Below are 27,637 nucleotides of genomic sequence, written 5' to 3'. Positions count from 1 at the left end.
AGGAAAACAGAAAAATGACATATCCACAGATATTTCAGTTCATAAAAATCTATTAAAATATCCGGGGCAGTTAGGCGCCTGGATGTATCATACCAGGAGCAGTCTCAAATTTTCGGGGATAATTTGACCCCTCAACCCCAATGAAATCAAGTCCTGAAACAAAAAAGAAAAGAAAAAAAACAACCGGTGAAATTTTGCTTGTGAATGAGAAATGTCTGCCCCCAATACACAATTCCCACTGTACCTGTGGATATTTTAAGGGTAGATTGGAGTTTCTTTTTAAATTAAAAAGGGAATTTGAAGTTTGCTATCATGAAAACACAAAAAGAGATCATGCATGAAGGTAAGTTCGTATCATGAAACTAACAATGATGGGAATGTATGAAACTACACCCAACACTTTCACACTAACGAAATAACAGCAGCATCAAATAATTTTTCTTTCAGCGACAAGTCAAAGATTTCTGATTCTAGCCCCCAAATATGGTATTCTCTACCATATATAAATACAAACTCTCCCTTCCCTCTTTTTCCAACCAGATCCTTATTGGAAACAACTAAGGCTTGCAATCTAGGACTGGGACTCCGTGCCTGATTTTCTATCCGTGACTGAAAACAAATCCCTCAACTTCCATTATCTTTCCTGCCGATGATAAAAAGCCAAACATCCAAGAACTAACTAGAGCTCAAAAACTGACTTTTGCTGTATGGACTGTTACCTCTGCTCTATAAAGCCATCAAGAGATGAATGAAGAGCAGTTCTCATGCCTCCAAAGTACACTAAGTTAGAAAAGGATACTTCATAGCCAAATAGTAAGAGGGAATTAAAAAAGGTATCTTGCCAATAACTCAACTTTGGCCTCCATCAATGAGAAATTTGTGTTCGAAATGAGTTTAAAAGATAGCTTGATGAACAAAAAGCAAGTAACATTTAGGACCTGAGGTATAGCTCTTGTGGGCAGCAGATGAGAAGCCGTTTGTGCCAAAGACCCTCCTAAAGACGCAAGACTAGGATCACTGACCTTCGAAAGGGAACAAGGCAAATTTAAACAGGTTAGGAGTCAAAAAGTCTCTTTCACAGTGTTATTATTGACCCATTCCCCTCTCCTCCCTTTATAAGAGGAAAAAGTCTCAGGTTTTCCACATGTTGGCTCAGCCAGAAGGTAGCTGATCTCATCAGAAGAAAGTACTCTGGAACCCAGAAGCTGCTCTTACTTACAGTAGTAAAAATACCTTTAACTCACAAACACATCTTGGTGTATGCCAGAGGCCTAACACATTCTTAAATATACACACCCTACCCAGATATGCACCAAAGTCAGCTAGCAAACTCCGTAATACTCTACCACACTTAGAAGACTATCCAACAAAGAGAGCTGAGAAGTCTCCAAATTTCCTTCTTGCCCAGATATTGAGATTTCCCAAAATTGAAGGGAAAATAACATTGCTATCTTGGTACCGAAAAACAAATAAACTGACAGTGGGCTTTTGTTCTGGGCCCTGTTAATCTCTATAGTGGCTTGATTAATTAATTCTAAGTATCTTTCAAAAGGAAAAGCTAGCAAGCCTAACAGAAACACTAGAAAACACAACCGGAGCTAATGGCAGCCACACGGTATAATGAAAAGAGTACAGGCTTTTAGAGTCAAACAATTTTGAATTCAAATACTAGCAAATTTGACAACCAGCATTGCAGCCTAAGTCTTGTCATCTGGACAGTGATGATAAATAACATTTATTTCATAAAACAGTGATGAAGATCACGTGAAATAGTGCATATAATATGCCCACTGGCACACAGTAAATAAAGAAAATACACAGTAATTCAATTGCCATACCTTTCTCTCCCTGTCTCAGCACTCAAAAACCATTCCTCCATTTTTTCATGTGACTATAACCTCAAAAAAAATTATTTCCTTAGGTTCCCAGAGACAAATAAAGCAGTCACTCACTTGTCCCATCATCTGGTTCAAAGTGGCCAGTGTTGTTCCATGTACTGCCGCTGTTATTGCCGTAGGTCTCATCAGTGTTGGCCGGCTCTGCGTAATCAGCTGGGTTAAAGGTTCTGGTGGGCGGGAGAGAAAAAAAGCTTAAAAGAGTCTCTGAGCTCTAGGCAGCACCAGTAAAAATTAACAAAAAGGAGAGCAATCAGAATCTAGACTCTTTTCTAGTACAGATCAACCATGGCTCCATTCTGTATAATCTTATACGCTATCTACTTCTCCTCATTTACTAGCCTACCTAAAGTTTCATGGTGTAATAATTTTAATTTATAAAACTACTATCCATTTTGGGCTAGGACATCAATAATAATAAAATTCACATGGAGATTTTGGGAAAACAGCAGGTATATGTATTTAAATGAAGATATTAAGATAAAGAAAATAATTCAGGTGGTAAATGCTAAGTCTCCCAAAAATAAGCCCTATGCCTACGTTCTGATTAAACAGTCTAGAAATCTTTCTGATTGAATTTTGGTTACGGTTGCCTATTATCCTCAGGATACCAGAATGTTAGCCACTCTAAGACATTATGATAAGCCTAGGGGAAAACAGTCTTTGACATCAGATCAATGAAACTTACCCCATGCCTTGAGCAGAAAACCTTCCTCCCCGCCTACCAGAGCCACCTAAAAAAAGAGAAAAAGAGGAAGAGAGAAATACTTTAGAAGTTGATATAAAACTACATTGCCAACTGAGGCAGCTTTGGAAAGTGGGTATCATCAGATGTTCCTTCTCTCACTCTGTAGCACATCAGTTAATATAATACAGTAGGACAATCATTATTGACAAGACTGTTCTGCTGCTGCTCTCTGCTGATCAAACGGTTGGATCCTCAAGCAAATACAGTTAATAGCAATGATAAAGACTACAGAAAATGGCATCTACCTCCTCCCCACTGTCCACTCAGTAATCTCTAGAATTTGCATGACACCTCAGTAATTCAGGTATCCAGACTCCACGTGAATTTGTCTGTTTTTAAACAGAGTAGACCCCTACTCTAATAAGAGTACCTTGTCCCCAGTATCCATCCCCCCCACTCCCCCACCCCCAACAAAATGATCACCTCTGCCTCGGCCACGACCTCTTCTGCCTCTTTCTGTGCCTCTTCCAGAAGGCCCTCCACTCTTGGTGCCATCTAATCCATTTTCCTGACCCCGAACTGAAATTAAAAAAAAAAAAAACAGAACAAAACACCACAGATGGCCAGAGCAAAGTCAATAGAAAATATATAAATATATAAATGGTATGTATATATGGTGGTAGGGGAACAAAAACAAAGAAGAGAGAATGATCTGGAAGGATGGGACATGCTGGTTACCAGGGTAATGGTGATGACCACAACAGAGAGCTGTAAGTCAATTTTATAAATGACTACAGGGTAATTTCATGCCAAACTGGTGACCATTGCTAGAAAGAGATGCCAAGGTCTCAAAACAGATGGCAGTAAGAAAAAGTCAAATGGGTGATATAATGGTTACTAGGTCTAACCTAGCAGGGCCCTGACATCCCTGAAGTCTAGACATTACTAACCCACAGCTGGTTTTGTTAAAGCCCCATGCATACATTCTCGTCCACGGCTGGCACCTCTCCCTCGTCTTGGTGGCCCACCACGTCGCCGACTGTAGTCTCTGTCCCGGTCTCGATTTTCTTTGCCCTCCTCATTGGATTCCGTTTGGCCACCATCCTTCTGTCCTGAGACTCCCTTCTTCTTCCCGACCATCTCCCAGGAATGCTGAAGATGGGCAGAAAATTCATGTCTAATCAATATAGACTGCTATCAGGAAACCAGAGATAAAAGCTGGGACAATTGCTAACCATTTTCCTCTCAGCATGCATATCTAAGGTATGTCTATCAGTTTACTTCTGTAAATGGAGGATATAGAAGAACCTCAAAACAAATTCTACACCTATCACTAAAAAGTTGAGGTGCTCATAGCAAATGGATTGCAAGGATCACTTCCAAAAAGGTCACCAAGATCTCTATCCAGTTCAGTCACTTGGACCAGTTTAGTCAAAGGACATAGTTACTTACTGGTCCTTATCTTTCAAGTGTTTCCCTAGCTGAAAAAACGGATTCCCTTCAGATTTAGTGACTCCCAATTTTTTAGTTTTATTCATGTCAAATAAAACAAAACAAAACTGAATGTTTCTAAAAGTTAACTTTGAATTCAAAATGAATGAACAGAATTTGACTCCTGGGTACATTCTTTAATTAAGCAACCCAGAATTTAAGAGGAAAACAACTATACCTACTCCCCAAACCACCCACTTCATAACACCAGTTTCTTTATTTAAAAGAAGACCACATAGCAGTCAGAAAGCACAGCCCCAGCCCTGGGACATGTTGAGTATAGGCAGCCTTTGTTCCAGGTTTTATCCACTGTGTTGTCTTTATACTTCCTAGATTGATATAATCCAATTCAACCTTCCTCAAAGCGGTTCATTCCGGATTACAGAAGGAAATATTTTCAGTAAGGAAAATAAGCTAAACAGTCTTGCAAAACACTAATTCCTCAGGCAAATGCATTTCATAAATTTAAAGTTTTAAATACACATACACCTTGATTTATACCTTTTTTGCAGAAAACGTATACAAATACAAGTACCAGCAAAGACTATCAGATCTTTACTCTCCTAGTTATGATATAACTCGAACTACAATGGCCCTGCTGCTCATCAATAGCTACCTAATATCTAATAACCTTAAGAATATGGAATAGTAATATGAAATTACTATTAATTCTCTCAGGATTGATAATAATATTGTGGTCATATAAAAGAGCATCCTTCTTTAAGGGAAACATGCTGAAAATTTAAGGGATAAAGTAAATACTATGATATCCACAACTTATTTCCAAATAATCCCAAGTGTCTACCAATGGATGAGTAGATAAACAAAATGTGCTATATACATATAACAGAATATTATTCAGCTTTAAAAAGGAGTGAAATTCTGTCACAAGTCACAATATAGATAAACCTTGAAAACATCATGCTAAATGAAGTAAGACACAAAAGAACAAATACTGTATGATTCCACTTACATGAGGTACCAAGAATAAGCAAAGTCACGGAAACAGAAAATAGAAGAGGTTACCAGGATTGGAAGGAGGGGGATATGGGGAGTTAATTGTTAACTGGATATAGTTTGTTTGGGAAATGAAAAAGTTCTGGAAATGGATCATGATAATGGTTGCACATTATGAATGTACTTAATGCCAATGAATTATATATGTAAAATGGTCAAAATGGCAAATTTTGTTAAGTACATTTTACCACAATTTAAAATTTTTTAAGTTCAAAGGAAGTAAATTTATAACTATAGTATGGGGACGGGATAGCTCAAGTGGTAGAGCGCATGTGTTGCATGCAAGAGGTCCTGGGTTCAATTCCCATTCCCTCTTCTAAAAACAAGAAAATAAATAAACCTAATCACCACCCCCCAAAAAACTAAAAAATAAAACACAGAAAACTATAGTAAAAGCATACCTACATATTCTAAAGAGCCTATAAGAAATTATTAAACTAATCATTTTTTAAAAAATTAAGTATCTACTTAACACTTGGCAGCTAGCTCCTTGTTGCCTATTCTTCAAACCCAAGCTGATTCCACAGTACAGCTGGTAGGTCATTTTATGCTCACAGTAGCTTGAATTAAGAAATCATAGTAACCTTGTAGCTAACTCTGCATCACGAACCATTGAAACTAGACTCAAATCAGATCTTAAAAGAGTTTTTGCTAGTCTGTCTTGAAACCTGTCACCTTTCCCCTCCTGTATGGTATTAATCAACTACTAGCAACAGATGGGTTCTGTAATTATAAAGAATTACCATGATCTTCCCAAAGGCACTACCAGTTTTCTGATATCTCATCCACCCAAATACATCCAACATCCCTGGCAGCTGACTTTGATTCCCACTGGTTTTGCTAGCAGCTGGTTTATTTGTGTTACAAACCTACATCACTAGTTTATTTTCCTTGTTGATACTGTGGAAAATCTGATTTGTAGCACTAGGCAAAAGATGCTAGAAAGTGAAACAAAATGTGATTTGAGTGGAAAAAAAAAAATCAGACTTTTTAAAAGCGTAAGTAGCCCCACCTCTACCTCCACCTCCTCCCTCCATCCCCAAATCTTTAGACAACTACTCTGGAGTAAACCTAAAATGAACCAAAACTACTATTTGATTATCCAAGCAGTAATTTTCAAATAAGGCCAATAATGGAAAATCTAATCTAGGACCACACTTCTGAAGAGAAAAATCTACAAATTTAAATTCAGTAATTAAAAAGTTTCCACTTTCCTATTGTCTCAAAGAAACCAACAAACCTTCAACATTCAGCTAAAGTGACACTGTAACGTCAGTAAAGATGAAATCTGGTTATCTACCCCAACCAAAGATCCCCAGTGTAAGACCAAGTAAATGAAAATGATCTCAAATGATACACTACTCTTTAAAAAAGCAGTAAGAAAATTCTCTACCAAACACTGCAGTAACATCCCAAAGGTTAGTAAGGCAGAATCCCTGTTCTTACGGGACTTAAAATTTGATGCAATGATAAGGCATTAACAAAACATAGGATTCTCATTAAGTGGAAAGGAGGGGAAGAGGTGACAGCAACTCTGTACTCTAGGGCGAGTTCCTCCAATATCCCCTTAACATCTCTAGGGATAATCAATAGGCTGTAAAGTTTGCTTCTCTGTTACCGCAACAAAAATAAGTTCACATGATGAAAAGGTATTGTGAAATGTAAAGCTGATACTGATGGGAGTGTTCTGAAATCAGAATCCTGTAGTTTGTGGCTTTGTTCAACAGCAATAAAACAGGTGAGCAGAAATCTTTCACAATTAGTAACTAAAGCTATTAAATAGCACCTCTAACTCAGACCAACCCAGTCTTACAAACAGTCGCTAGCCTAAAATGAGTAATTTATTCCAGGTCAATTAGAGGGGACTGATTTTATCTGTTTTCTCCTATTTATTGTACATACATTTTAAGTATTTGCAAACTGCAGCAAATAATCTCCAAGACAGTTCCTTGTTTTATTTGGAGAATAAGATACTCTGCTTTAAGTTGAATTACCCCACTTGCTATTTTTAGATTACTAGCCTCTCAACCAGGGACCCACTTTCTAGAACACTGTATTAGCACTCTACCGTATCTGGGTTTCCTTCCAGCAGTACGTTGATGGCTCTGTTGACATCTCCATTGCAGTCATGCAAAGCAATGACACATTCATCTTGGTTCTTGCCTGTGATATCAATCAACTGCAAGAGAAGGATTAGCAACCATCATGAACCTGCACTCCCCACAAAAAGAAGCCCGGTGAAAAAAGAGGGAGAAGACATGACTGAGTTTGAAAGAACCAGATTTTAAAACATAAAATATGCAGAATTTTGGTATCTGAATTCCAAAAACAAAATATTAACACCTGTGATTATGGATGGGACAAAAGCGATCAAACAATAAAGTACCTAATAAAGAAACAAACACAGAAGCACACAGGCTTTAGCATACGATGACTTTCCACATTTCCAAGATGTCACAACCACTCAGAATTGCTGTACAATGATACCAACAAAATCACTCAATAAACAAGACGTTGAAATTGAGATTAAAAATCTTTGAACATGGTGTCTGTCCAAAGGAGCACAGTAAATCAGACAATAAAAGCACTCATTTACTCACTTAACCTATCATATTTCAGGTCATAATTCTCAATACCTACAGTGAAAAGTATTGTAGTAGGCATCAATGTTACTTAATTGTGCTTTAATCTTGATATCTTTTCCCATAGTTTACAACAAATTAGCAATACACTCACTTGTTTCACCTTTTCCTCAAAGTCAGCATCGTTATGGTCCGAAATCATCTGTGCAAGTCGAATTTGTTCTGCAGTGGCCTAAGAAAGCATAATCAAGAGACAAAAGTTTAGAGAAGTAAGAGGGACCTAGGTAGTCAATATTCACCATCTCCCACCCCAATTTCCTTCTCCTCATTACAAATGATAAAGCAATAAAACACTACCACCATTTAAGATGCTTAAATGAGCAAAATGACAACAAAAAGTAAAGCTGCCACTATTTCATTTTACAACCTCTAAAAAAGCAGGGAATCTTTTTCACCAATGTTCAGTTAGAGGCTTTCATTTTGGGATCACAACACCACTCTGAAACATCTGTGCCTAAATTCACTTTAATGTGTTTGCAAAGTCATGTGTAAACCCTGTTCCTGTTTCTGTAATGACCAATTCTACCCCTTATTCCTCAGGGATGAGAATATCATAAGGTTTAGTATGAGGGCACACTAAGTGTATCTTCTGAATATCAAGTGTATATTTATAAGGTATCACAAATTTCATTGTCCCAACTTAGGTTAAGTACTAAGATTCTGTTATAAATTCTCTTGGAAAAGAGAAGTGAAAGAAAAATGAGTAAGAGAAAAGTTCTGGTCTTACATATTCAATTTATCTGACCATAACCAAGTATAAGCTAATTCATTCATATCAGGTACCAACCACCACCACACTTACAAAAAACAGACCACATCTAGATCCAAGTTTAAAAAAAAAAAAAAAAAAAAAAAAAGAACCCATAAACCTCAGTGCCCAGGAGGCTAATTTACTCTCTAAAACTGAGCAATACTCTAGGGTGTCTCATTTGTTAATTCTGAAGGAACATGGTAAAGATGCTAACTCCTCATGGGAAAAGAAAAACCAGATTAGGTGGCAATGAGACCAGAGAGGGAAACAGAAGACAAATTAGGGAAAAGAAGAGCAAAGGAAGGAAAAAAGGTGGCAAGACAAAGATTGGCTAGAGAGATATCAAGGTGGAAGATCTAGGAAATAAGAAATGTATTGCTAAAACATTTTGGATAAATGAAAGAAAATGCTATCTTACAGATACAAAGCACAGGACCCATTCTTTCCAAGCCTCACAATGCAGTATATTAAACAACAAAAAATAAGCATGCTGTATCACAGCATGTCATTAACAGTTATCAGGCCCCAACTGGAAAGAGGCAAGGATTAGAAAACAAGAATAAAGAACCCAAACCAATAATCCAAAGCACAGAATGATGCTGTATTGGATGGAAACCATTATCAACCAGCAAGGTTACCCCGCCGATCCACATTCCTTGGGTTCTTTACCTGGGGCCGCTGCTTGTGCTGTGTCTGGTTTTGGTTTTGAGGTTGTTCCCAGTTTCCCCGGGCTCGGTTAGTGCCCACCGACGTCATCATTTACAGTATATACAAATAACAGTATTTACAAGGTAGAATACTGAAAGATTTTAAAAAAAGAAAGATAAGTTTAGATGTTAAATGTGGGCAAAATGTTTTCAACCTCTTTTTCATCAGCACCTTCACCACTTTCATTTCTTCAAAGAAAAATCAACATTCACCTGTTCTTGAAACATACCTAGTTTGACAAATTCCTTAGGGAACTACAGGTAGTGACCCATTTTTGTAGGACATGAAATGTATAAAGCGTATGTTAAATGATGGGTTTTTTTGGTTTTTGTTTTTAGGTTATGGGCACATTTTGGTTACTAGTCCCCTATAAGCAGGCTTTGTAAAGTTTTGCTATATCAATAGTAAGCAAAACTGTTAATAATCAAAAGCCTTCTAATAGCTAAAAATACCTAAGGTCCCTTTGACAGAAGGAAAGATAATCAGCAAAGCTTGGAAACAAAAGCCTTCTAGGAAAGGGGATTAGTCTATACTCCAAATAAAAATAATTTAAAATGCTGTATTCAGTCTACCTTTGTAAACAGCCTTACCTGCCTTACGTAAGTTGTATGTGACCTCCATCATTTGGGAAAGGATAAGCTCAAGTTTGCCTCTTTCTCTCTCAAGTTTATACCTCTCAGTATGCTGTGGGGGCTCCCACAGCCTTCAACAAGGCATGTGTTAGCCCCAGTGACTTTGCCCAGAATCTTAGTTCCCTGGATAATACTTTCAACACACTTCTTTTGTGGCTGTTTCTGTTGGTTTCCTAAGTCCACAGTTTCCAGACACTGGAATTGCAATTACCCTCCACCACTCACCTTAATACATAGAGAATCCCAAATTTGTCCTAAAAGCATCTAGCCCAAAGTTTTATTTGGAAGAAAGTGCCTCTGGGAAATAATTTTAAACTTGAAACATTGCCAGCAAGATGACTTTGTTGAGTCTTTAAAAGAGACATGAAACACACAAGGCCTTCACAAAACCAGAGCAGTTTTTGTTATAACACTTCTAACAAGCAAGGATTCTACTGAATTTAAGTTGCCTTCATTCATACTTTTATAATGCAATCTCAGCTGCTGCATTTAATAAACAAAGAAAACATTCATCATATGACGGAGTGCTCAAAATAAGAGGTTACTCTGCATTGTTTTATTCCCTTCCAAAGAAGACAAGTTTATACTTTTCTGCTCTATGTTTAATTTTTTTTCATTAATGAAACTTCATACAGGGTAATTCTTAACTGCCCGGGAGACATTGCTGGATTTGAGGGAAGGGTGGGATGGGCTTCTAAAAAAAATGTTAAGGATTAACTATTAGGAAAGCGAATTTCACCTGTTTCTCGGGGTCACAAAGAAAGCTGACTTTCCTGTAGATAAATTCTTCACCAAGTTGGGTCAATATGTTACATAGGTTTTTATTTTCTAATGCAGTCATTGAGAATCCTACGTTCCCTATCACCAAGATATTTTTAATAAAAATATTTTTAAGAAAACTTCAATCAGAGCTAATTTTTAACTATTATCTCTTCCCCCTACACACATGTGCACAAAAAGGCCTATAAATATGTTTAGGTAGTATAGGATTATTTGATACACAGTAGTTCGTTTTCCCAGGCCAGCATTACTGTCAAGTTTCAAGTTAATTAAAAAAAAAAAAAAAGTGTTGTTCAACTAAGTACCCCTGGATTCAAATCAGAGGGGGAAAAAAAAAGGAAAACTACTAAGCTTTATTAAAAAGAGGCTCTAAGGTAAAGATTCTAACATGAAAGTAGCCACTCCAGTAAGGTACAAGTATTGATTGCTTTCTACTCCACATGTGATTTCAATTCATGAGCATGAGTTACACTGCAGATATGAATTGCATGAATAGCTATATGGGCAACTGTGTGTACGGTACCAACGTAAACATATTAAAAAGTCATCTTAAAAGCCACATAATTAGAGGGGAAAAAATCCTCCTGATTACTCTTGCTATTAACTTCCATTTCTCGCTTACAAATGCTTTGAAATGTGTGACTAAGAAAATTTTACCACCTAGCTAGTAACAGCACTGAGCAACAGGTCAAAAGTAAGTGATCTGGGAAGGATCACTGGAGGGCACAGAATTAGCAGAGACACATACCCAGAGTTATCACAGTGGAGACGAGGAATCTTGTTAAGTACTCTTTCTTAGAAAATAAAAATATTTAAAGGAAATAGGTGAGAAGTATTGGAGACCAAGGGAATAGTGCAGGAACAAATACAGGTTTCAACACAGGAGTGCCCTTGACCATTTTTTGAAAACCAGCTACTTAAAAAAATAGCCAGAGAAATTTTACCGAAAAAAATAAGTAACAAGTATTTATTGAGTATCTACTATGTGTCCAGTACTTTAAAAATACAAAAGCAATATGACTTAGTCGCTGCCCTCAGGGAGCTTACAATCTAATTTGAGAAACAATTCAGAAACTCTGAAGCTGGACTAGGGTGGGTAAGGCTTGTTACTTCTAACAGAGCAACTAATCCCCCTAGATGCTCTGGAAATGACCCCAGCATCCCTTTTTTAAAAAAAAAAAGAGTACTTCCCAATTAGGACACATTGAGAAAGAAGGGGCTTTAAAAATCAAAAGCAAAACAGTACATTTTAAGGCCTTTCATCATTAGCTTACATGCGAGCAAAACTTCCCAACTTCCCATTCACAACGGAAATAATCACTGGGATAGTCTAATCTTTAAAGACAATGCTTGTAGGATCTCAAAGCAGTTTTATCAACCCACCCATACACAGCCAAGACGTTTTCGCTCTCTAGAAAAGCTGGTTGTCACTGACCCTCATCACCTCCCAGCAAGTCACATCAGATATCCCTAAAGCAGGATATGAGCAGTGAAAGGTGGATAGGGAGGAAACAAAAAAAAAGGGGGGGAGGTTCTCCAAAGAATAATCAGGGACAAAGGCAAAAAGGATAACAATAACAACAAAAAAAGGCCTGTTACTGTGGTGTTTTTCTTTCCACAACATCCTACACCAGAGATGGCTACATTTCAAGAACGGTGGAAAAGGAGCAGCCTCCTGTTTGTGACATCAGTTTGCAAAGCAATTTAGGGACTGTCCACAACATGAAGGGTCTGAAGAAATTTGGAATTCCTGTCCCATTTTGAGAAGAGTGAACGAATACACCTCAGTGCTCTAGTGACGTCCCTTGGGCGTAATATATCCCATAGGGGCCTCCATGTCCAGCTTCCCAAATAACATAATTGTTTAGGGTACTCAAAACAACAGTATGGACGACAGGAAGCTAAAGACAGCAGCAAAAAATACTATTTCAAGAGCTAGGGCGATGAGAAAGAAGGAAGGATAATAAGAAGAGCTGACAAAGAGGCTGCAAACGGAGAGGGGACGCAAGCCCACGCGTGGAGGATGGGAGGCTCACCCGGCTCAGCGCCACATCGGGAGCTCACAGGGCCAATCGCCTCCTTACCTCCCACCCGGAACAAATTAATCCCCCGCACTCCAAACTGAGGGCCACATGGGGGAGTTTGGGGCAGCTCCACCCCATCGCCCTCCCTCCCTACCGCCACCCCCAAACCAGGCCGGATCCGGATCACAGGAGGCCCGCAGAGGGTTGGAAAGGGAGGAGGCCCCCTCGTCTTCTTGCAGGCACCGGCCAGGGTTAAGAGAGGGCCCTACCTCAGGCGGGGCCCAGGCCTCGCTCGCTCGCGCTTTCTCACTCTCCCCCCCTTCTCAGGCTCTAGCCGCATGGCCCCCCCCTCCGGCTACCCCAAGCCCCGCCCCGGCCACGCTCCCAAATCGAGGCCCCGGCTCTGGTGCGGCCCACTAGGCCGCGAACCCAACCATAAACAAAACCTCCAGCGGCCGACTCGGGGTTGGGGGGAGGGCGCCAGGGCTCGCACGACTAGGAAGGGGGGGTGTACAGTGGGGAACACACGGTGCGGGGGGGCCTACCGAGGGAGGGGGATACGGCAGGGGTAGGGGAGAAAGTGGGGAGGGTAAAAGGGGGATCGCGGATTTAAAGGGGCCGCGGACAATACCCGGCCCCGCCGCGCTGCCGCTGCCGCCGCTGCCGCCGCCAACGCCGCTGCGCTCCCAACTTTACCTCAGTCTCCTCCACACTGACACCCCGGGCCGCGCCGCCCCTGTCACGTGATATAAGGTTCCCTCCTCCCCACCCCCCTCCCTCCTTTTTCCTCTAGCGCTCGCTCTCGCGCCTTCCCCCTCCCACTTGCCTTCCTGCGTCCCCCAGCACGTGACGCGAAAAGGGACGCGCACGCAAGCGTGCGCGTGCCGCCTCGCCACGAGACAGCTCACTCCGGCTCTGTGCGTCCGCCCCGCCTCCTCTACGGCGGCCCCGCCTCCACCACGTGACGCACGGATGGCCTCCGCTTCCTCTTACTGGCGTAGTTCCGCGTCTCCGCACTAGCCGGTCCCGGTTGCCATTGCCTGCCTGAGTCACGTGCTGGGGGGAAGCGGGAAGGCGTTGTTCTTCTTTCCTAGCCCTCCCCCCGTCCGCCATGTTTTCAGGCCGGGTCAGCCTTGGTCTTTCCGCGTAAGGAAATGGCCGGGGCGCTTCGGAAAAGTCAGGCGCCGTTGCCTCGGCGGAGCCTGGGCTGACGAGGCAGGGCAGTGGGGTAAAGCGGAGCAGGTCTGCGCGGGGTGGGGAGGCCATGGCGTCCGGCAGTAACTGGCTGTCCGGCGTGAATGTCGTGCTGGTGATGGCCTACGGGAGCCTGGTGAGGAGAACCCCCACCCCATTCCTGTTGTCGCGTCTGACTCGGTAGAGACCCTCCTCTTGAGCAGGTCCCTGTCCTCATTCTCCACCCACTCACCTGCGCTTTTTCTGGGCTTTGACGCCTATCCCAGGAGTACCTGGGAGCAAAAGTCAGCAGCTCGGACCGCCCCGCCCCTGGCCGAGAACCCTCCCTCTAAACCGTAGGATACAGACCCCCCCCAATGCCTCTCCGCGCCAGGCTTCTCTTTAGCCACCGCATCTCTGATGGCCTTGCTTTGCCACAGTTTATACGCCAAAGCATTCCTGAGAGCCCGAATTGGGGAATTTGAAATGAAGGCATGCCTTATTTTTTAACTATTTTTTTTATTAAAGATTCTTTATTTCTCTCATATCTTTCGGACAGGTGTTTGTACTGCTATTTATTTTTGTGAAGAGGCAAATCATGCGCTTTGCAATGAAATCCCGAAGGGGACCTCATGTCCCTGTGGGACACAATGCCCCCAAGGTAGGTCCTTAAGGCACTAGATGGGTCTGGTTTTCCAGATCTATTATGGCCCACAATGACATTTCCTTTAGAAGTGACTGATTTCTCATGTTTCCTTGGCCAGTTACCCATGTGCTTACCTTAGGATATTGAGCAATAAAGGTCAGCTTGGCCCTGGCTTACCTGGTCCATGCTGTGGCACAGCATGTAGCTTATCCAGGAATTTCAGTTTTTTGCACTGCAGAATGAAGGTCTTAGGTTAACTAATTCCCAACTCTGTGGTAAGATGTTTTCCCGGTTCAACTTAAACTACCCAGTGTTTTCTGGTTTGGAGTTTTTGTTTGTTTGTTTTAGAATGAGGTTAGGGTAGTTAGAATTAGCCCCAGATCAGTGAGAGGGGTTGCCTTTGCACAACTTTAGATTTATAAGGGCCCCATAAATCATCTAGTTTGATCATTCATGTTACAAACACACCTGAGAAAAGGAAGCAACTTACTTAAGGACATACAGGAAGTGAGAAACCAAATAGTCTCTGTCTGTAGGCTTTCCTGAGGTAATTGCTTTCTTTTCCTCAGCTTTAAATAGCTACTGATGAAATTTTATCTCTATCCCAAACCTTTACGAGTTCCCTATTTGTATATCCAATTGCGTACCTAACATTTCCAGTTAGATGTCTGATAGGCATATCAAACCCAACATGTCTAAATGAGAACTCTTGATATCCCACTATCACCCCCACCCTGTTTCTTCTGTCTTCTGCTTCTGGGTAAAAGGTGCCTGCTGCCCTTACCAACCTCCTTTTGTGTGGCTCTCCCCTAATCACTGGCAGCCAGCTACACTGGTTGAATTTTTTTCATCTTTACATACGCTGTTACTGTGGCCTAGAATGAACTACCTCTGGTCTTCAATTGACTAGCTCATTTGATCTTTAGATCTTAGCTTAAATATTTCCTACAAAGAGGAATGCTTATGACCCATTATAAAGTAGGTCCTCTTTGTTTTCAGATAGCATTTTACCAGAAATTTTCTTTTATATTCATTTGTTTAATGCCTCTCTCTTTCCTGAACTTCAAGAATGTAGGCACCATACCAGTTTTGTTCACTGCTGTAAAGCCAGGGTCTACCCATAGTATACAGTCTGTAACTCATTGCTGAGTGAAAAGCAGGTTAGTGGGAGAGCTGAGCTGGTACACAATTCTGTCAGTTCCTAGACCAATGCGCTTTCATTTCTTTCAGTGCTGTAACCCTCCCCTCCTTGTTCTTGGCTAATGTATTTCATGGAAAGCCTCAAGGAAGATGTCAACAGTGCTTCCACGTTCCCTCAGTTCTCTAAATGCCAACTGCCTCCCATATGAGGGATATAGGGTTAGTTTCCTGTATGTCATGAACCAATCAAAACTTTTGACTATTTAGGATGATCCCCTCCCTCCCCACCCCATTACATGAGACAAAGATTCCTTTTGCTTTAAAAAAATTCTCTTCTAAATTCTCATCCATTGCTTGTGGAAGTATAAATTAGTAAAACTGCTTTGAAAAATATTTGGTCATTGTCCAGTGAGATTGCAAATGTACCTAATCCACAGCCCAGCAATTCTACTCCTACCATAGAAAAATTAATTTTTGCTCATGTGTACCCAAAGACATGTCCAAGAATACTCACAGCATTGTCTGTAATATTTTAAAAAGAAACTTATTACTCTTAAGTGTCCACTTAAAAATGGATATATAATGACATATTTACATTCTAGTATATTATAAGGAATGAAAACATACTGAAGATAAATATATGAACACCAGTGAATCTCTAAAATATTTTTGAATGGAAAAAATGAATCACAAACATGAATCTCAAAAACATAGTGAAAAAATGTCAGAAGGCAGAATATGTACCATATGAGTCTGTTTATTTGTATGGAATTCTAGAATAGGCAGAACTATATTGATAGCAAGCACATCACTGTTGCCTGGGGCAGGGAGGGAAAGGTATATGAAGTATATTTTGGGGTGATGGAAATGTTCTGTATCTTGATTGGTATGGTGGTTGAATGGGTGTATTCAAAATTCTTCAACCTACACTTAAAAATGGATGCATTTAATTGCATGTAAATTCAACCTCAAAAAAGTTTATTTAAATTTTAAAAGATAGGTTGCAGAGGAATTCAAGAAGTATTTTTCCATTTGTATGAAGTTGAAAACCAGACAAACTAAACATTTTTCAGGGTGAAATAGGCAGTAAAACAGTAAAGAAAAATAGGCTGTTGACATTAAGATTGGGGGGTTGCATTCAATCAGGGATGGGCACACAAGGCTTCAAAGTCATTGGTAGTGTCCCAGTTCATAAACGGGATAGTGGATACAGGTGTCCATCTTAATGAATTTTATAATTATTTAAAATAAACATATATATCATATGCATTCTGTGTATGATATGGTTCATGCTGGAAGTTTCTAAAAAGTTACAAGAAAAAAGAATATTTCCTGGGGCTCTGGCAACCCTCTTAAATGAGAGAAATGAATATGAAGCTGTTCACAGTGGTTACTTCTGGGTTAAGTGGGGGTGACACCTTTAGTATCTTCTTTTAATTACCTACTTAAATTCAATATGCTCTGGAAGAAAGCCTGTAGAAATCCTGTGGTCCACCAGGTAGGGATAGTCCCCAAACTATTATAAATCACATGAGGTCTCTGTATAGGTTTTTAGAGTAGATTATGACTTCTAGCTGATGTCCACTTTTTTCCCAGTTCAAGGAATTCTTTATGACACCCAACCAAGATTTTTCTAAATCCAACTGAAAGTTGAACATAATGTTGATGCTATAGAGCTTGAAGGAATTCTAGCAGGTTAAAAGATCTAGCTTAGAGATGTACAGTTTGGAGAGGTTCTTAGAGAAGCCAGTCCCATTCTTAAATTATTGAGTCCTGTCTGGCAGTTTCACTAGCCAAATGAGCATTTTCTCTGCTTCTGTTCACCTGCTCTGTCCCATTTCCAGACTGATGGGAAGCAAAGTACAGGCTAAGTGGTTATGTATTATTTTCTCCCCATGAACAGGACTTAAAAGAGGAGATTGATATCCGACTATCCAGGGTTCAGGATATCAAGTATGAACCTCAGCTCCTTGCAGATGATGATGCAAGACTGCTACAGCTGGAAACCCAGGGAAATCAAAGTAGGTAGCATGCTCTTGGAGGACACTCCAGTGAGGAGTTCCACAAATTCAGAATTCCTTTTCTCTCAGGGTGGTCAACATAGCTGCTGGGTTTGCCAGTGGTTTCTTGTTACTGGCTATATGTTAGATATGGGAGGCATTTATTGGCTTGCTGGAGTTTGGAGAATCTTTTAAGGGTTATGCCTGAGACCAGTCTCTTTCTCAGCAGGTTGCTACAACTACCTATACAGGATGAAAGCTCTGGATGCCATCCGTGCCTCTGGTAAGGGCTGCTCGATGGCCATTCGGGATCCTGAAAGCTCACCTGGGGAAGAGAGGGAGGAACCCATTTTATACATTAGAATTTGTCATTCCTGCACATCTCTGGCTAGTAGGAATTTCCTAGAGTTTTGAGAATACTGGGTTACTATTTTACCTAAGGAAATGATGTAGGCAAGTTATTTTTTTTCTCCAAAAAACCTGGATTTGTTTTGTTCTCTCTAGACCTTTAGTTTCATCAACTGGATGATGGTAATTGCTTGTTTTTCCACAAATGACAGGCAACACCTGCCTTTTCACCAAGCCTACATAGAGGGTTCTTGAGTTTTTTTTCCATTCTATGACCACTATCAAAAATGCTCTATCTCTACCAAAACGTAGGTTAAATCTTAAACTATGGATAAGTAAGAGGGTAGATAGGAAGTTGGCACTATCATGTATCATTGATACAGCTTAACAGTTGTATTGCCACCACCATATGACCACCCAGACACAGCTCTGTATCTTTAGTCATTTTTGTTTTGTTTTTCTTTTTTTTTAATTTTTTAACATTTATTTTATTGAGTTATAGTCATTTTACAATGTTGTGTCAAATTCCAATGTAGAGCACAATTTTTCAGTTATACATGAACATAGATATATTCATTGTCACATTTTTTTTCGCTGTGAGCTACCACAAGATCTTGTATATATTTCCCTGTGCTACACAGTATAATCTTGTTTATCTATTCTACATTTTGAAATCCCAGTCTGTCCCTTCCCACCCCGCTAGTCTTTTTAATTCTTTTAGAATTTCCCCCCAACTCACTCATCGGCCCATTTTTAAGTTTGGGAAATTAATTAGAAAGACAATGAATGACAAAGGGGGACTATCATTGTTCTGTTATCTCCACAGAGATCCCATTTCATGCTGAAGGCCGGCATCCCCGTTCCTTAATGGGCAAGAATTTCCGCTCCTACCTGCTAGATCTTCGAAACACTAGTACTCCTTTCAAGGGTGTGCGCAAGGCGCTCGTGGATACCCTGCTGGATGGCTATGAGACAGCCCGCTATGGGACAGGGGTAAGCTGGACGGCCACTTACTCCTCCGAGGAGCTAAAGGGGTTCCTTAGACTGAGAGCCTCATTCTTCCTTCCTCTTTCTTCAGGTCTTTGGCCAGAGTGAGTACCTGCGCTATCAGGAGGCCCTGAGTGAGCTGGCCACCGTGTGAGTTTGAAGGGGAATGTGTCAGATGGAGCTGGTTAGAGGATACAGGGGTGCTGGACTGTTCCCACAGTGAGATGACCTTCAAAAGCAATGTGAACAAAATCTGTGATAACAGAGTTGTCAGGTCCTAGACTGTTAGAGCTGCCTCTCACTCACATTGGAGAACAGATACTGCTCTACAAGCTGACAAGAGAAGTTTCTCCTACTTTTGTGCATGTACATCTGTTTCTTTTCTTGTTGGTTTTTGGCTTTTTGTTTTTACTTTTCCAGTCCAGCTCAGGAAATTGTCAGAATTGGTGTAACCTATCACACCAATAAAGGGAAAAAAGTTTCAGCACACAAAGATTCCTCCTCTTCCAGGGTCCCAGTGTCCTCCTTTTATGTCATGGTCTGATAAAAGTAAGAATTACATGCTGTGTTTATTACCACTTAAAGTATTAGTAACCCTGTTTAAAACAAAAAATACCAATAAAGAGTCAGCTGTTGAGGGTTTGTGTTATAGAAGAGGAAGAATGACCTTTGTCTGGGAATGTTTTAAATATGCACTCATAAAGCTTCATTATGTTCTTTATGCAAATGTTTAGCTGAAAAGGTAAAGAGGTAAAACCAACCTAGAATAAAAAATTAGTTACCAGCCATGAAAAGAATACATCTGTTTTCTGCTTTGTCGAATATGACTTTTTCTCTAAAGATAAAGAGTTTGTCTGTTCTGTCTTCTCTCTATTCTTAAAAATAATCTAGCTTGTTCTAAAGACAAAAGGTCTGGTAGAAACTACTTAGAACACTAATGAAAATGCACATGTGGAGAGAGTGAAAGAGGACGTGTGGTCTAGAAATCAGGCAGGAGGCCTATTCAGAATTCAGTTTCTTTTAAAGATACATATTGTGTGATTCCACTTATGTGAGGTACCTAGAGTGGTCAAAAATCATAGAGACAGAAAGTAGAATGGTGGTTGCCAGGGGCTGGAAGGAAGGGGGACTAGAGAGTTTAATAAGTAGGGTTTTTTTACAAGATGAAAAGAATTCTAGAGGTTGGTTATACAACAGTGTGAATGTACTTAACAGTGCTGAACTGTAAACATAAAAATGGTTAGGATGGTAAATTTTTATGTATATTTTACCGCGATTTTTTTAAAAAATTCAGTCTCTTTGATTTTTAGTTTGTAGAAAATTTCAGTGGGTATAGTGAAGAATATAGGCACTGAAATCTGACAAACTTACTTTTGAATCCCAACTCTCTGTCACTTACTAGCTTTGTGACCTCAGGCAAGTTACTTAATGGACCTTCAGTTTCCTAACCTGCAAAATGGGGATGATGACCACCATATAGGTGGGATGTTAGTAAATTAGATGTTAGTGAAGTGCCAAGTTTAATGTCCTAACGTGGTAAGTATTCAGTAGTTACTTCAGTATTACTTTTTGGTATTCAGTTGTTTCAAGGGACTGTCTTTGGACTCAGAGTATATTAGTGGCATACAGACATTAGGTGAATCAACAGAATTAAGTTTTCTTGAAGGATAGTGAGATGAAGACAAGGTTGAGCCAGAGGCAGGGACTCAGTGGGAGAAATGGTTTCTCTGCTGTTTCTAAGCTACTGGATGGGATTTTTAGTAGCTAGTGTATAAAATAGGACAGAGACCATTTGTGGCTACAGCTGCGTTTATAGAATGGATAAACCTGGAATTGTTTTCTGTTAGTCCTCATTCTGTCCATGATCTGCCCTCTCTGTATTCTTCAGGGTCAAAGCACGAAGTGGGAGCTCTCAGCGACAACATCAGTCAGCAGCCAGAGACCTAACCCAGTCTCCTGAAGTCTCCCCAACAACCATCCAGGTGACATACCTCCCCTCCAGTCAGAAGAGTAAACGTGCCAAGCATTTCCTCGAATTGAAGAGCTTTAAGGACAACTACAACACACTGGAGAGTACTCTGTGATGGAGCTGCCGGGCTCTCACTGCTACTAGAGCCAGATGGACTGCAGTGTGCTCGCCGGGTGACCCTCAGGTCTGGCTCAGCAGCCCAGACTGGATCAGCTGAAGGTCCGGCTGTGTTCAGAGCTCAAGGTGGATCATGCCTAGAGGATCATTCTCCCACCCTTTCTTGTGGCCAGTTTCAGAACATTAGTTAAGACTTTATTTTCCCTTGGTAGCACTTTTCTCTGGAGTTGAATTCAGATGTTTTTTCTTAATATTTGTCAAAGCTTCCTTAAAAATCCTCACTTGGTTTTGGTCATGGTTCATCTGCCCTTTTCCAGACTATAAATAATCCCGAGAGTGAGAGTTGAGGTGACGGGGCTTGGGTCTTGTCCTCTGTATCTACCCCTTTGTACACGGTTGAATGGGAACCATTTGGGTGTGAGAGTTGATTGGTGGGAAAGGCAGACAAGAACTGATGGGGAGGTTGGATGAGGCCATGAGTGGTATGTGGAACAACTCACCCTGGGGCTCCACTTAAACCAGGATGTGTTGAAACATTAACATAGCTTCCCTGGTGTGCAAGGATCTACTTTCCACTTTCATTCTATACTGTCATGAATAAATTGAAAAGGTAATGTTTTGACACCTGAGATAACCCCACCCCCTCCTCATTTGTGGGATAGTGTGAAGAAATGGTCAGACCAATATACTAGTCTGACTTTATAAATTATTTAATAAAATGAACAACTGAAAAATTAAGCAAATGAGTCATTCCTTTACATTTGGTTTTTAATAAAACAGGCATATGATATGCTCTCTGGACCTAGGATCGTATGGACACTCCTTTGGACCCCAAAAGAAGAAATCCTAAAATTGGGACGGTGGTCCTTGCTCACAGAATTGCCTGTGTCGCAAATAGAAGGCTGGAGACCCAGGATTCCCTTCAGGTCTCCAGGGCAGCAGCCCAGGTGACCAATCAAGTCCTGGGCCTAGGGTCATTGTTGGAGGCGCAAATGTTGCTATGACTACTGAAACCTCTGTGACTAAACTAAACAGAAAGGAGAGCCTGCTCAGTCTCCCAAGACCATGTCAAGCAAGTCTGCAGACATGTCTGTGGAAAAGATGGTACAAGTAGAAGAGGTATGCAGAACTGGAAGAAGGGGCTGGGTTGGAGGAGTTTCCTGATCGATTTACTGGAAATGGATGGTTTCCTGAGAGGCCCTTGATGTAACAGGAGGACAGTAACAGGAGTGGGAGACTATGTCTGGCACATAGTAGGTATTCAAATATTTGTTGCATACCAACCCCTGCATGTTTCCTTTGATCCATTCTGAAAGCAGTAGGACTTTCTCCCCACCTCCTCTAGGAAATTGGCTACAGCTTCTCCCAAAAGAGAAAGGTCTATGTGTCTCCCACTACGTTAGGGTACTGGGGGGGAGGTACTGGAGATCAAGGCAGATCAACAGAAACCCCCTTTTCTTGCAGAGTTTACAAAGGGTCCTGGGACTTAAGAAGATGGTTGACAGGTAATCTCTGCCTCTATCCCTTTCCTTACCCTGCTTGACCTTTTCACACTCCTGTCCTCCCTAAGCCACCTCTCAGATCTGCTCCAAATTGCTAGGGGTCATCAAGAAGGCAGACAGGTAAGGAGGGGACAAGAAGCAGCCCTTGCTTCACAAGCAGATTGCCCCTTGCTCCACAGTCCCTGAAGGAAAATTGGAGCAAGTTTCTGTTGTTTTCTTTTTTTATTTTTTAAGGAAAGTTCAAGTATTTGTTGCCTGGCATTGTACTAACCATGTGGTAAGTATGCAGTATTTGTTGAATGAATGAATGCAAAGATTCAAAAGACTAGACTATAATATCTCCGTCACCTGGTTAGCTTTTGGAAAAAACACAGGTCTTCACCCAGAAGATTCTGACTTAAATGGTCTGGGATTAGATAGGATAAGCCTGTTTTTTAAGGCTTTACACCCCTGTTTTTAAGGCATGTTACACCCCAAGATAGCAAGGATGTAAGTTATGGTCTGGGATTAGATAGGATAAATCTGTTTTTTAAGGCTTTACACCCCAGGTTTTAAGGCATGTTACACCCCAAGGTAGCAAGGATGTAAGTTATCAAGAATGCATACAATTTTGGTGGTAGTCAAGAGTTACGTAGTCTTTTTATGAAGGTAGTTTGATGAAATCTATCTAAATTTTAAATTCACATGTCCTTCGAACTGGAAACTCTACTGCTATTTACATTATACATATGGGTGCAAAAGCACTAGAATGTACATACACGAGTATTCATGACAGCATTGTTTATAAAAGTGAAAAACCTAGAAGCAATGTAGCTGGTTAAACTGTACAAAAGTACTAGGCAGACTTTAAACAGGATGAAGCAAATGAAATGGAATGAAAGTCCAAATTGTTAAGTAATACTGCTTATGTAAATGTATGATTTCATGTTAAAAAATTTAAAAGATACACTTGCTGGTATATGATAGAAGAATTGTGAAACTGTAAGAACTGTAAGAATTTTGTTGAGAAAGACTGGGGCAGAAGAATGAAGGTTTCACTTTTCATTTAGTATATGTTTCTGTATGGATTTAACTTTTCAGCCCTCTGTAAAAAATACTTGATTAAAAAAATGTCAACAAGGGTTATCTGAACAGAAGATAACGTGTGTATATTTCTTTAATGTATTAACGAACATTAACAAACGATTCCGGAATGTGTCTAGCCAGGATTGAGTATCACTGGTATGATGGACGGAATTAATCTTTAGATTGGATTTGATACCCGGGTCTGCCATTAAGTGACCTTGGGCAACCATCTGAACTTTTAAGTTTTCCCGTCTGTATGATGCAAATATTAATATCTACGACACATGGTTATTATGATGATTAAATGACATAATATACTTAATATATACTAGGTTCTAAGCCAGTTCTAGTTATTCTTTCAAGGAGTTTGCAGTCTTCTGACACTGGCACAGAAGTTCTGGTGAAGAAACAGCCTCACTGATGGGGTTTTTGTCTCCACTCCTAAGTCTAACCCATTCCACCCCTACTTTTATGCCTCCGGCAGGTGGCAAAATTCACACACTTATTGCCTGTGGCAGATGACATTAAGACAGAGGAGGAACCCATATGCTATCCTAAGGATGCAGGACACTATGGTACAGGAGTTGGCACTGGCCAACAAGCAGCTACTCATGGTGAGTACTAGCAAGGGTGACCTGAAGTTTCATCCTCTACTGCCCAAGGCCTTTGCCCACTGGGATTCCCAAGCTCCTCGTCTCTGCCATTATTCACCTCTCTTACTTGCCTCTGAGGTTTTCACCATGACACCAGAGCAATAACTCTTTAAAACCAACGCTCTTTTTCATTAAGTAGTTCATTGCATCCAGCTGCAGATGGCACATTCTAAAGTCCCAAAGTGCAATCTAGTTCCTGCTCCTCTCATCTTGGTGAGACTCAAAACTGCTTCTTAGTGCCCAGCACCTGCCTCTCAGAATCTCTCTCTCTCCCTGGAGTCCCCACTTGCTGTCATGTCACCATCTTTGTATCCGAGATGTCTAGAACAGTTTCTGGTTCACTGTATGTTCTCAGCAAATATTTGCTGAACATAGGGCTTCACTCATGGAGAAAAAAAAAAAAATGAGTAGGCTTCCCCCGAGCAGTTCAGCCTCTACGCTCCTGCCTAGCTTTATGTCACAGCTAAATCCAGATCCCAGGAGAACACGGGTGATGGGAAAGCAACCAGGAAGAAAGAATGAGAAAGGGGTGTAAACAGAAGGCAAACGTCATGCTGTATTCTGCCCTCCCCACCAGGTCCGTCAAGCCGCCCTGCACCAGCTGTTTGAAAAGGAACATCGGCAGTACCAGCAAGAACTTAATCAGATGGGCAAAGCTTTTTATGTGGAGCGACTCTGATGGCATTTGAAACATCGTCTTTCCATTCTCACCATACCTGCTAACCTAGCCTTCTTGAGCCCCTACCACCTTGAACTTCCTTCCCCAAACTCACCCAGATCTAGTTATCTGCTCAGAATTTAAGACTGCTCCCACTCTCACCTCTTTCATATCCATGTCAAACCCCTGGTGCTATTTGGGAAACGATCTATGACACAATGGTTAAAAACAAGAGTGACGCCTTGTGGTCAGAATGAGATATGCAGTGTTGATGTAAGCACGGGGAGAGGAGGCAGATAGATGGACAATGTGAGCAGAGAATCCTGATTTCATTTAAGAAATAAAGCTAGTTCTTAAAGATTCAAACTTATATTGCTGTGCTCATTCTTTCAACCCTATCTCTTGATCTGTTTCAAAACTGCTTATTCACAACTGCCATAATCATAATACAGCTTCCTGAATTTTGATCACCACCTCTCAGATCTCACTTCCACGGATCTTTTCTGTATACTTGGACAAATAACTCTGAATGTGGTTATTAATCCACAGACACTGTGGTGCTTGCTGTCACGAGGCCTGAATTTTAGGTTTTGACTCAGCCAGTTATTGTGAGACCTTGGACAAGTCTCCTTCCTCTGGATTTCTGCCTGAATTCCCACCTCTGCAAAATGACAGGTCTCCAAACTCAAATGCCTTCAGGGGTCAGGCAGGTAATACAGCAGGTGTAAGGAGATAAGAAATGGTGGGATTAATGGGGGACTGGAAAGAACACATTAAATCTAAATGCATTCAAAATTTTGAAAAGTACTAATTAATCATGGCCATCTATAGGCCACAGAGAACCATACTTATAAAGATCCAGTTTACATACAAATGACATCTCAAGCCAGAGAGACTCCCATTCTGCAGCCAGTAACAGTTGCAGGAACATACCATCACTCATGCTGTCATCTCCATCATACCTACTTTTCCCTGTTCTCTCACCTTGCCGTCTGCATTCTCAATGGTTACTCATCCTTCCACACTGATTGATCATTTCCTGCTCTTAACTCCATGTAGCTCAGTCTCCACTGCAAAACTGACACCCTTCCTCCCCCTCCCCCAAATGCGTGTCTATCCTTCAATATGTGTTTTTCATTTCAGCTGTCAGAGCTTCCCCCTTCACTCCCTACACACCTCACTGACAAGCACAGAGAGGCAGCAGGGTATATAGAGAGGAGCACCCGCTTTGGAGTCAAGGGTGGGTTCAGAGTCTGACTTGACCTGTTAATTGTTGTGTCACCACATACAAGTTACATCTCTGAGCCTCAATTTTCTCCTCTGAAAATGAAGATAATACCTGTCTCATAGGATCATTATGAGGATTAAATAAGGTAATACATGTAGAGAGCAAGCCTGGTGCTTGGCCCCCAGTAGGTATCCTCCCTTTTCCCCCTTAGGAGGTTTCCCGGTGACCCAGGTCCTTCATAGTTCCCCGGCTGGCCCCTAGCCAGCCCCGTTTTGCAGCTCTAGTGTCATTCTCCATCCCAAGCCTGTCTTTCTTTCTGTCCTATATATGTCCATTCATCCTCCAGTCTCCATCAGCCCTGCTTCCCAAGCCCTCTTATCTTTAGTCAATAACTACTCATGAGTTGTTACACCATACAAAACATGGAGCTCACAGGCTGGTGGGGGAGACAGGCATTGAACAAGTCATGGCAGGTATGATGGGAGTTTTATAGGAGAGAAAACCACACACATGTGTCCTGGATGTGACCTGTAAAGCTAAGACTGAGTCTCCCATTCCTGCTTTCTCTTCCCTGCCCTTCCCATGGGGCCATCATGCCTTCACTTCTTTCATCTTCCCTCTTAATCTATCTCCCAGCCACCCCCTGCCTCTAATTTTTGTGCCGCGTAGCCTGGTGTTAGGAGAACAGGCTTTCACAGGGCAAATCTGGGTTTGAATCCTGACTGCTACTTATTGCCTTTGTGGCCTTGACCAAATGACTTTAACTTTCTGGGTCACAAGGGTTTGGTTTTGTTTTGTTTTGTTTTGTTTATGTAAAATGGAGATAATACCTACCTCATTGGATTACTGTGGGGATTAAATAAAACACTTAGCAGAGAAGTGACATATAATGTCCAATAAATGGTAACCCATAATGATGTTTTCCTGCCCTATGATAGTTTTCCTCTTTTTATTTCCTATTACCTGGCTTCCCCCCACCTCCTACCAACCTCCCTCACCAGCCCCTTTAATTCCTCTTTCCTCTGTTCATTTGGGCCCACAAAATGCCCCACCCCCTCTGCTTTGATCTCTGACCTTGGCCTCTCTCCCCAGGGCTTGTCAGTGTCAGGTTGGCTCCAGTATTGGCAGGCTGGCCCCCTACGGAGCCCATCTCCTGTGATCCTCTCTGCCTACTCTGTCCACTCTCATCACATCAGCTGAGTAGTTCACCCCATCATACCCATCAGCCCCCTTCCCCTCTGTGACTGGTGCTTTACCCAGCTCCTCAGGCTCAAAAACGCTCAGTCTTATTTGAAATGGCTGCACAGAAGGTACTTCCAGGAGAGCTAGAAAGCTTGCATCAGAGGCCATCTGATGTTTCCACCTAGCTATGCCATCCTGTCAGTCTCCTCCTAAGAGAGCTGCTCCTCCCCTACATCAATATTTCCAGCCTCTGGCTCTGTTTTCCCAGCTCCCCAAACACTGAAGTCCTTTCAGTTCCTACTAATCTCTTTCCCAGACTCTCTCCCTCCAGCCTTTGGTTC

General features: G+C 41.2%; 3 protein-coding genes across 30 annotated transcripts in view; 2 read left to right on the top strand and 1 right to left on the bottom strand.

The window, feature by feature from the left end:
• Window positions 1-13,393, bottom strand: part of UBAP2L (ubiquitin associated protein 2 like) — a 37,952-nt gene extending 24,559 nt beyond the window's left edge. For 6 of the 25 annotated variants that reach the window (XM_031436217.2, XM_031436213.2, XM_064477786.1 and 3 more), the window contains exons 1-9: window positions 13,260-13,362; window positions 9,154-9,283; window positions 7,828-7,905; window positions 7,160-7,270; window positions 3,534-3,735; window positions 3,067-3,162; window positions 2,584-2,629; window positions 1,953-2,065; window positions 94-153 (exon numbers count right to left, since the gene is read on the bottom strand). In XM_031436217.2, the coding sequence (XP_031292077.1) occupies window positions 94-153; window positions 1,953-2,065; window positions 2,584-2,629; window positions 3,067-3,162; window positions 3,534-3,735; window positions 7,160-7,270; window positions 7,828-7,905; window positions 9,154-9,243 (796 nt within the window). In that variant the 5' untranslated portion in view covers window positions 9,244-9,283; window positions 13,260-13,362. Of the gene's footprint in view, window positions 1-93; window positions 154-1,952; window positions 2,066-2,583; window positions 2,630-3,066; window positions 3,163-3,533; window positions 3,736-7,159; window positions 7,271-7,827; window positions 7,906-9,153; window positions 9,284-12,640; window positions 12,670-13,259 lie in introns of those variants that run through there. The other 19 variants (XM_031436222.2, XM_064477793.1, XM_064477792.1 and 16 more) reach the window with 7 other exon arrangements.
• A 203-nt stretch (window positions 13,394-13,596) lies between these two features.
• Window positions 13,597-21,761, top strand: C23H1orf43 (chromosome 23 C1orf43 homolog). 4 transcript variants are annotated; one of them, XM_010980227.3, is made up of 7 exons: window positions 13,597-13,958; window positions 14,361-14,462; window positions 17,491-17,608; window positions 17,817-17,870; window positions 18,762-18,928; window positions 19,014-19,072; window positions 20,811-21,761. In XM_010980227.3, the coding sequence occupies exons 1-7, from the start codon at window positions 13,893-13,895 to the stop codon at window positions 21,004-21,006; spliced, it is 762 nt and encodes a 253-aa protein (XP_010978529.1). In that variant the 5' UTR covers window positions 13,597-13,892; the 3' UTR covers window positions 21,007-21,761. The 4 variants fall into 4 exon arrangements, with proteins under 4 accessions (XP_010978529.1, XP_010978542.1, XP_010978536.1 ...); XM_010980220.3 differs by having other exon boundaries at window positions 13,696-13,958; window positions 17,814-17,870; window positions 20,811-21,350; XM_010980240.3 differs by lacking the exon at window positions 14,361-14,462 and having other exon boundaries at window positions 13,693-13,958; window positions 20,811-21,350.
• A 119-nt stretch (window positions 21,762-21,880) lies between these two features.
• Window positions 21,881-25,256, top strand: CFAP141 (cilia and flagella associated protein 141). The gene is made up of 4 exons (XM_010980258.3): window positions 21,881-22,127; window positions 22,473-22,513; window positions 24,060-24,189; window positions 24,806-25,256. The coding sequence occupies exons 1-4, from the start codon at window positions 22,074-22,076 to the stop codon at window positions 24,905-24,907; spliced, it is 327 nt and encodes a 108-aa protein (XP_010978560.1). The 5' UTR covers window positions 21,881-22,073; the 3' UTR covers window positions 24,908-25,256.
• Window positions 25,257-27,637: the final 2,381 nt, after the last annotated feature.

The sequence above is a fragment of the Camelus dromedarius genome, chromosome 23 (genome assembly GCF_036321535.1).
Source record: "Camelus dromedarius isolate mCamDro1 chromosome 23, mCamDro1.pat, whole genome shotgun sequence".
Lineage (NCBI taxonomy): Eukaryota > Metazoa > Chordata > Mammalia > Artiodactyla > Camelidae > Camelus > Camelus dromedarius.
The sequence above is the reverse complement of the archived record's forward strand: the minus strand, read 5'-3'. Positions and strand labels throughout refer to the sequence as shown.

Excerpts from the sequence above, each read along its gene's own strand:
- C23H1orf43 (XM_010980220.3), top strand. The coding sequence starts at position 13,893 with ATGGCGTCCGGCAGTAACTGGCTGTCCGGCGTGAATGTCGTGCTGGTG. Across the intron at positions 17,871-18,761 it reads GGATGCCATCCGTGCCTCTG|AGATCCCATTTCATGCTGAA; the intron begins GTAAGGGCTGCT and ends TTATCTCCACAG. Across the intron at positions 19,073-20,810 it reads CTGAGTGAGCTGGCCACCGT|GGTCAAAGCACGAAGTGGGA; the intron begins GTGAGTTTGAAG and ends TGTATTCTTCAG.
- CFAP141 (XM_010980258.3), top strand. The coding sequence starts at position 22,074 with ATGTCAAGCAAGTCTGCAGACATGTCTGTGGAAAAGATGGTACAAGTA. Across the intron at positions 22,128-22,472 it reads AGATGGTACAAGTAGAAGAG|AGTTTACAAAGGGTCCTGGG; the intron begins GTATGCAGAACT and ends CTTTTCTTGCAG. Across the intron at positions 24,190-24,805 it reads CCAACAAGCAGCTACTCATG|GTCCGTCAAGCCGCCCTGCA; the intron begins GTGAGTACTAGC and ends CCTCCCCACCAG.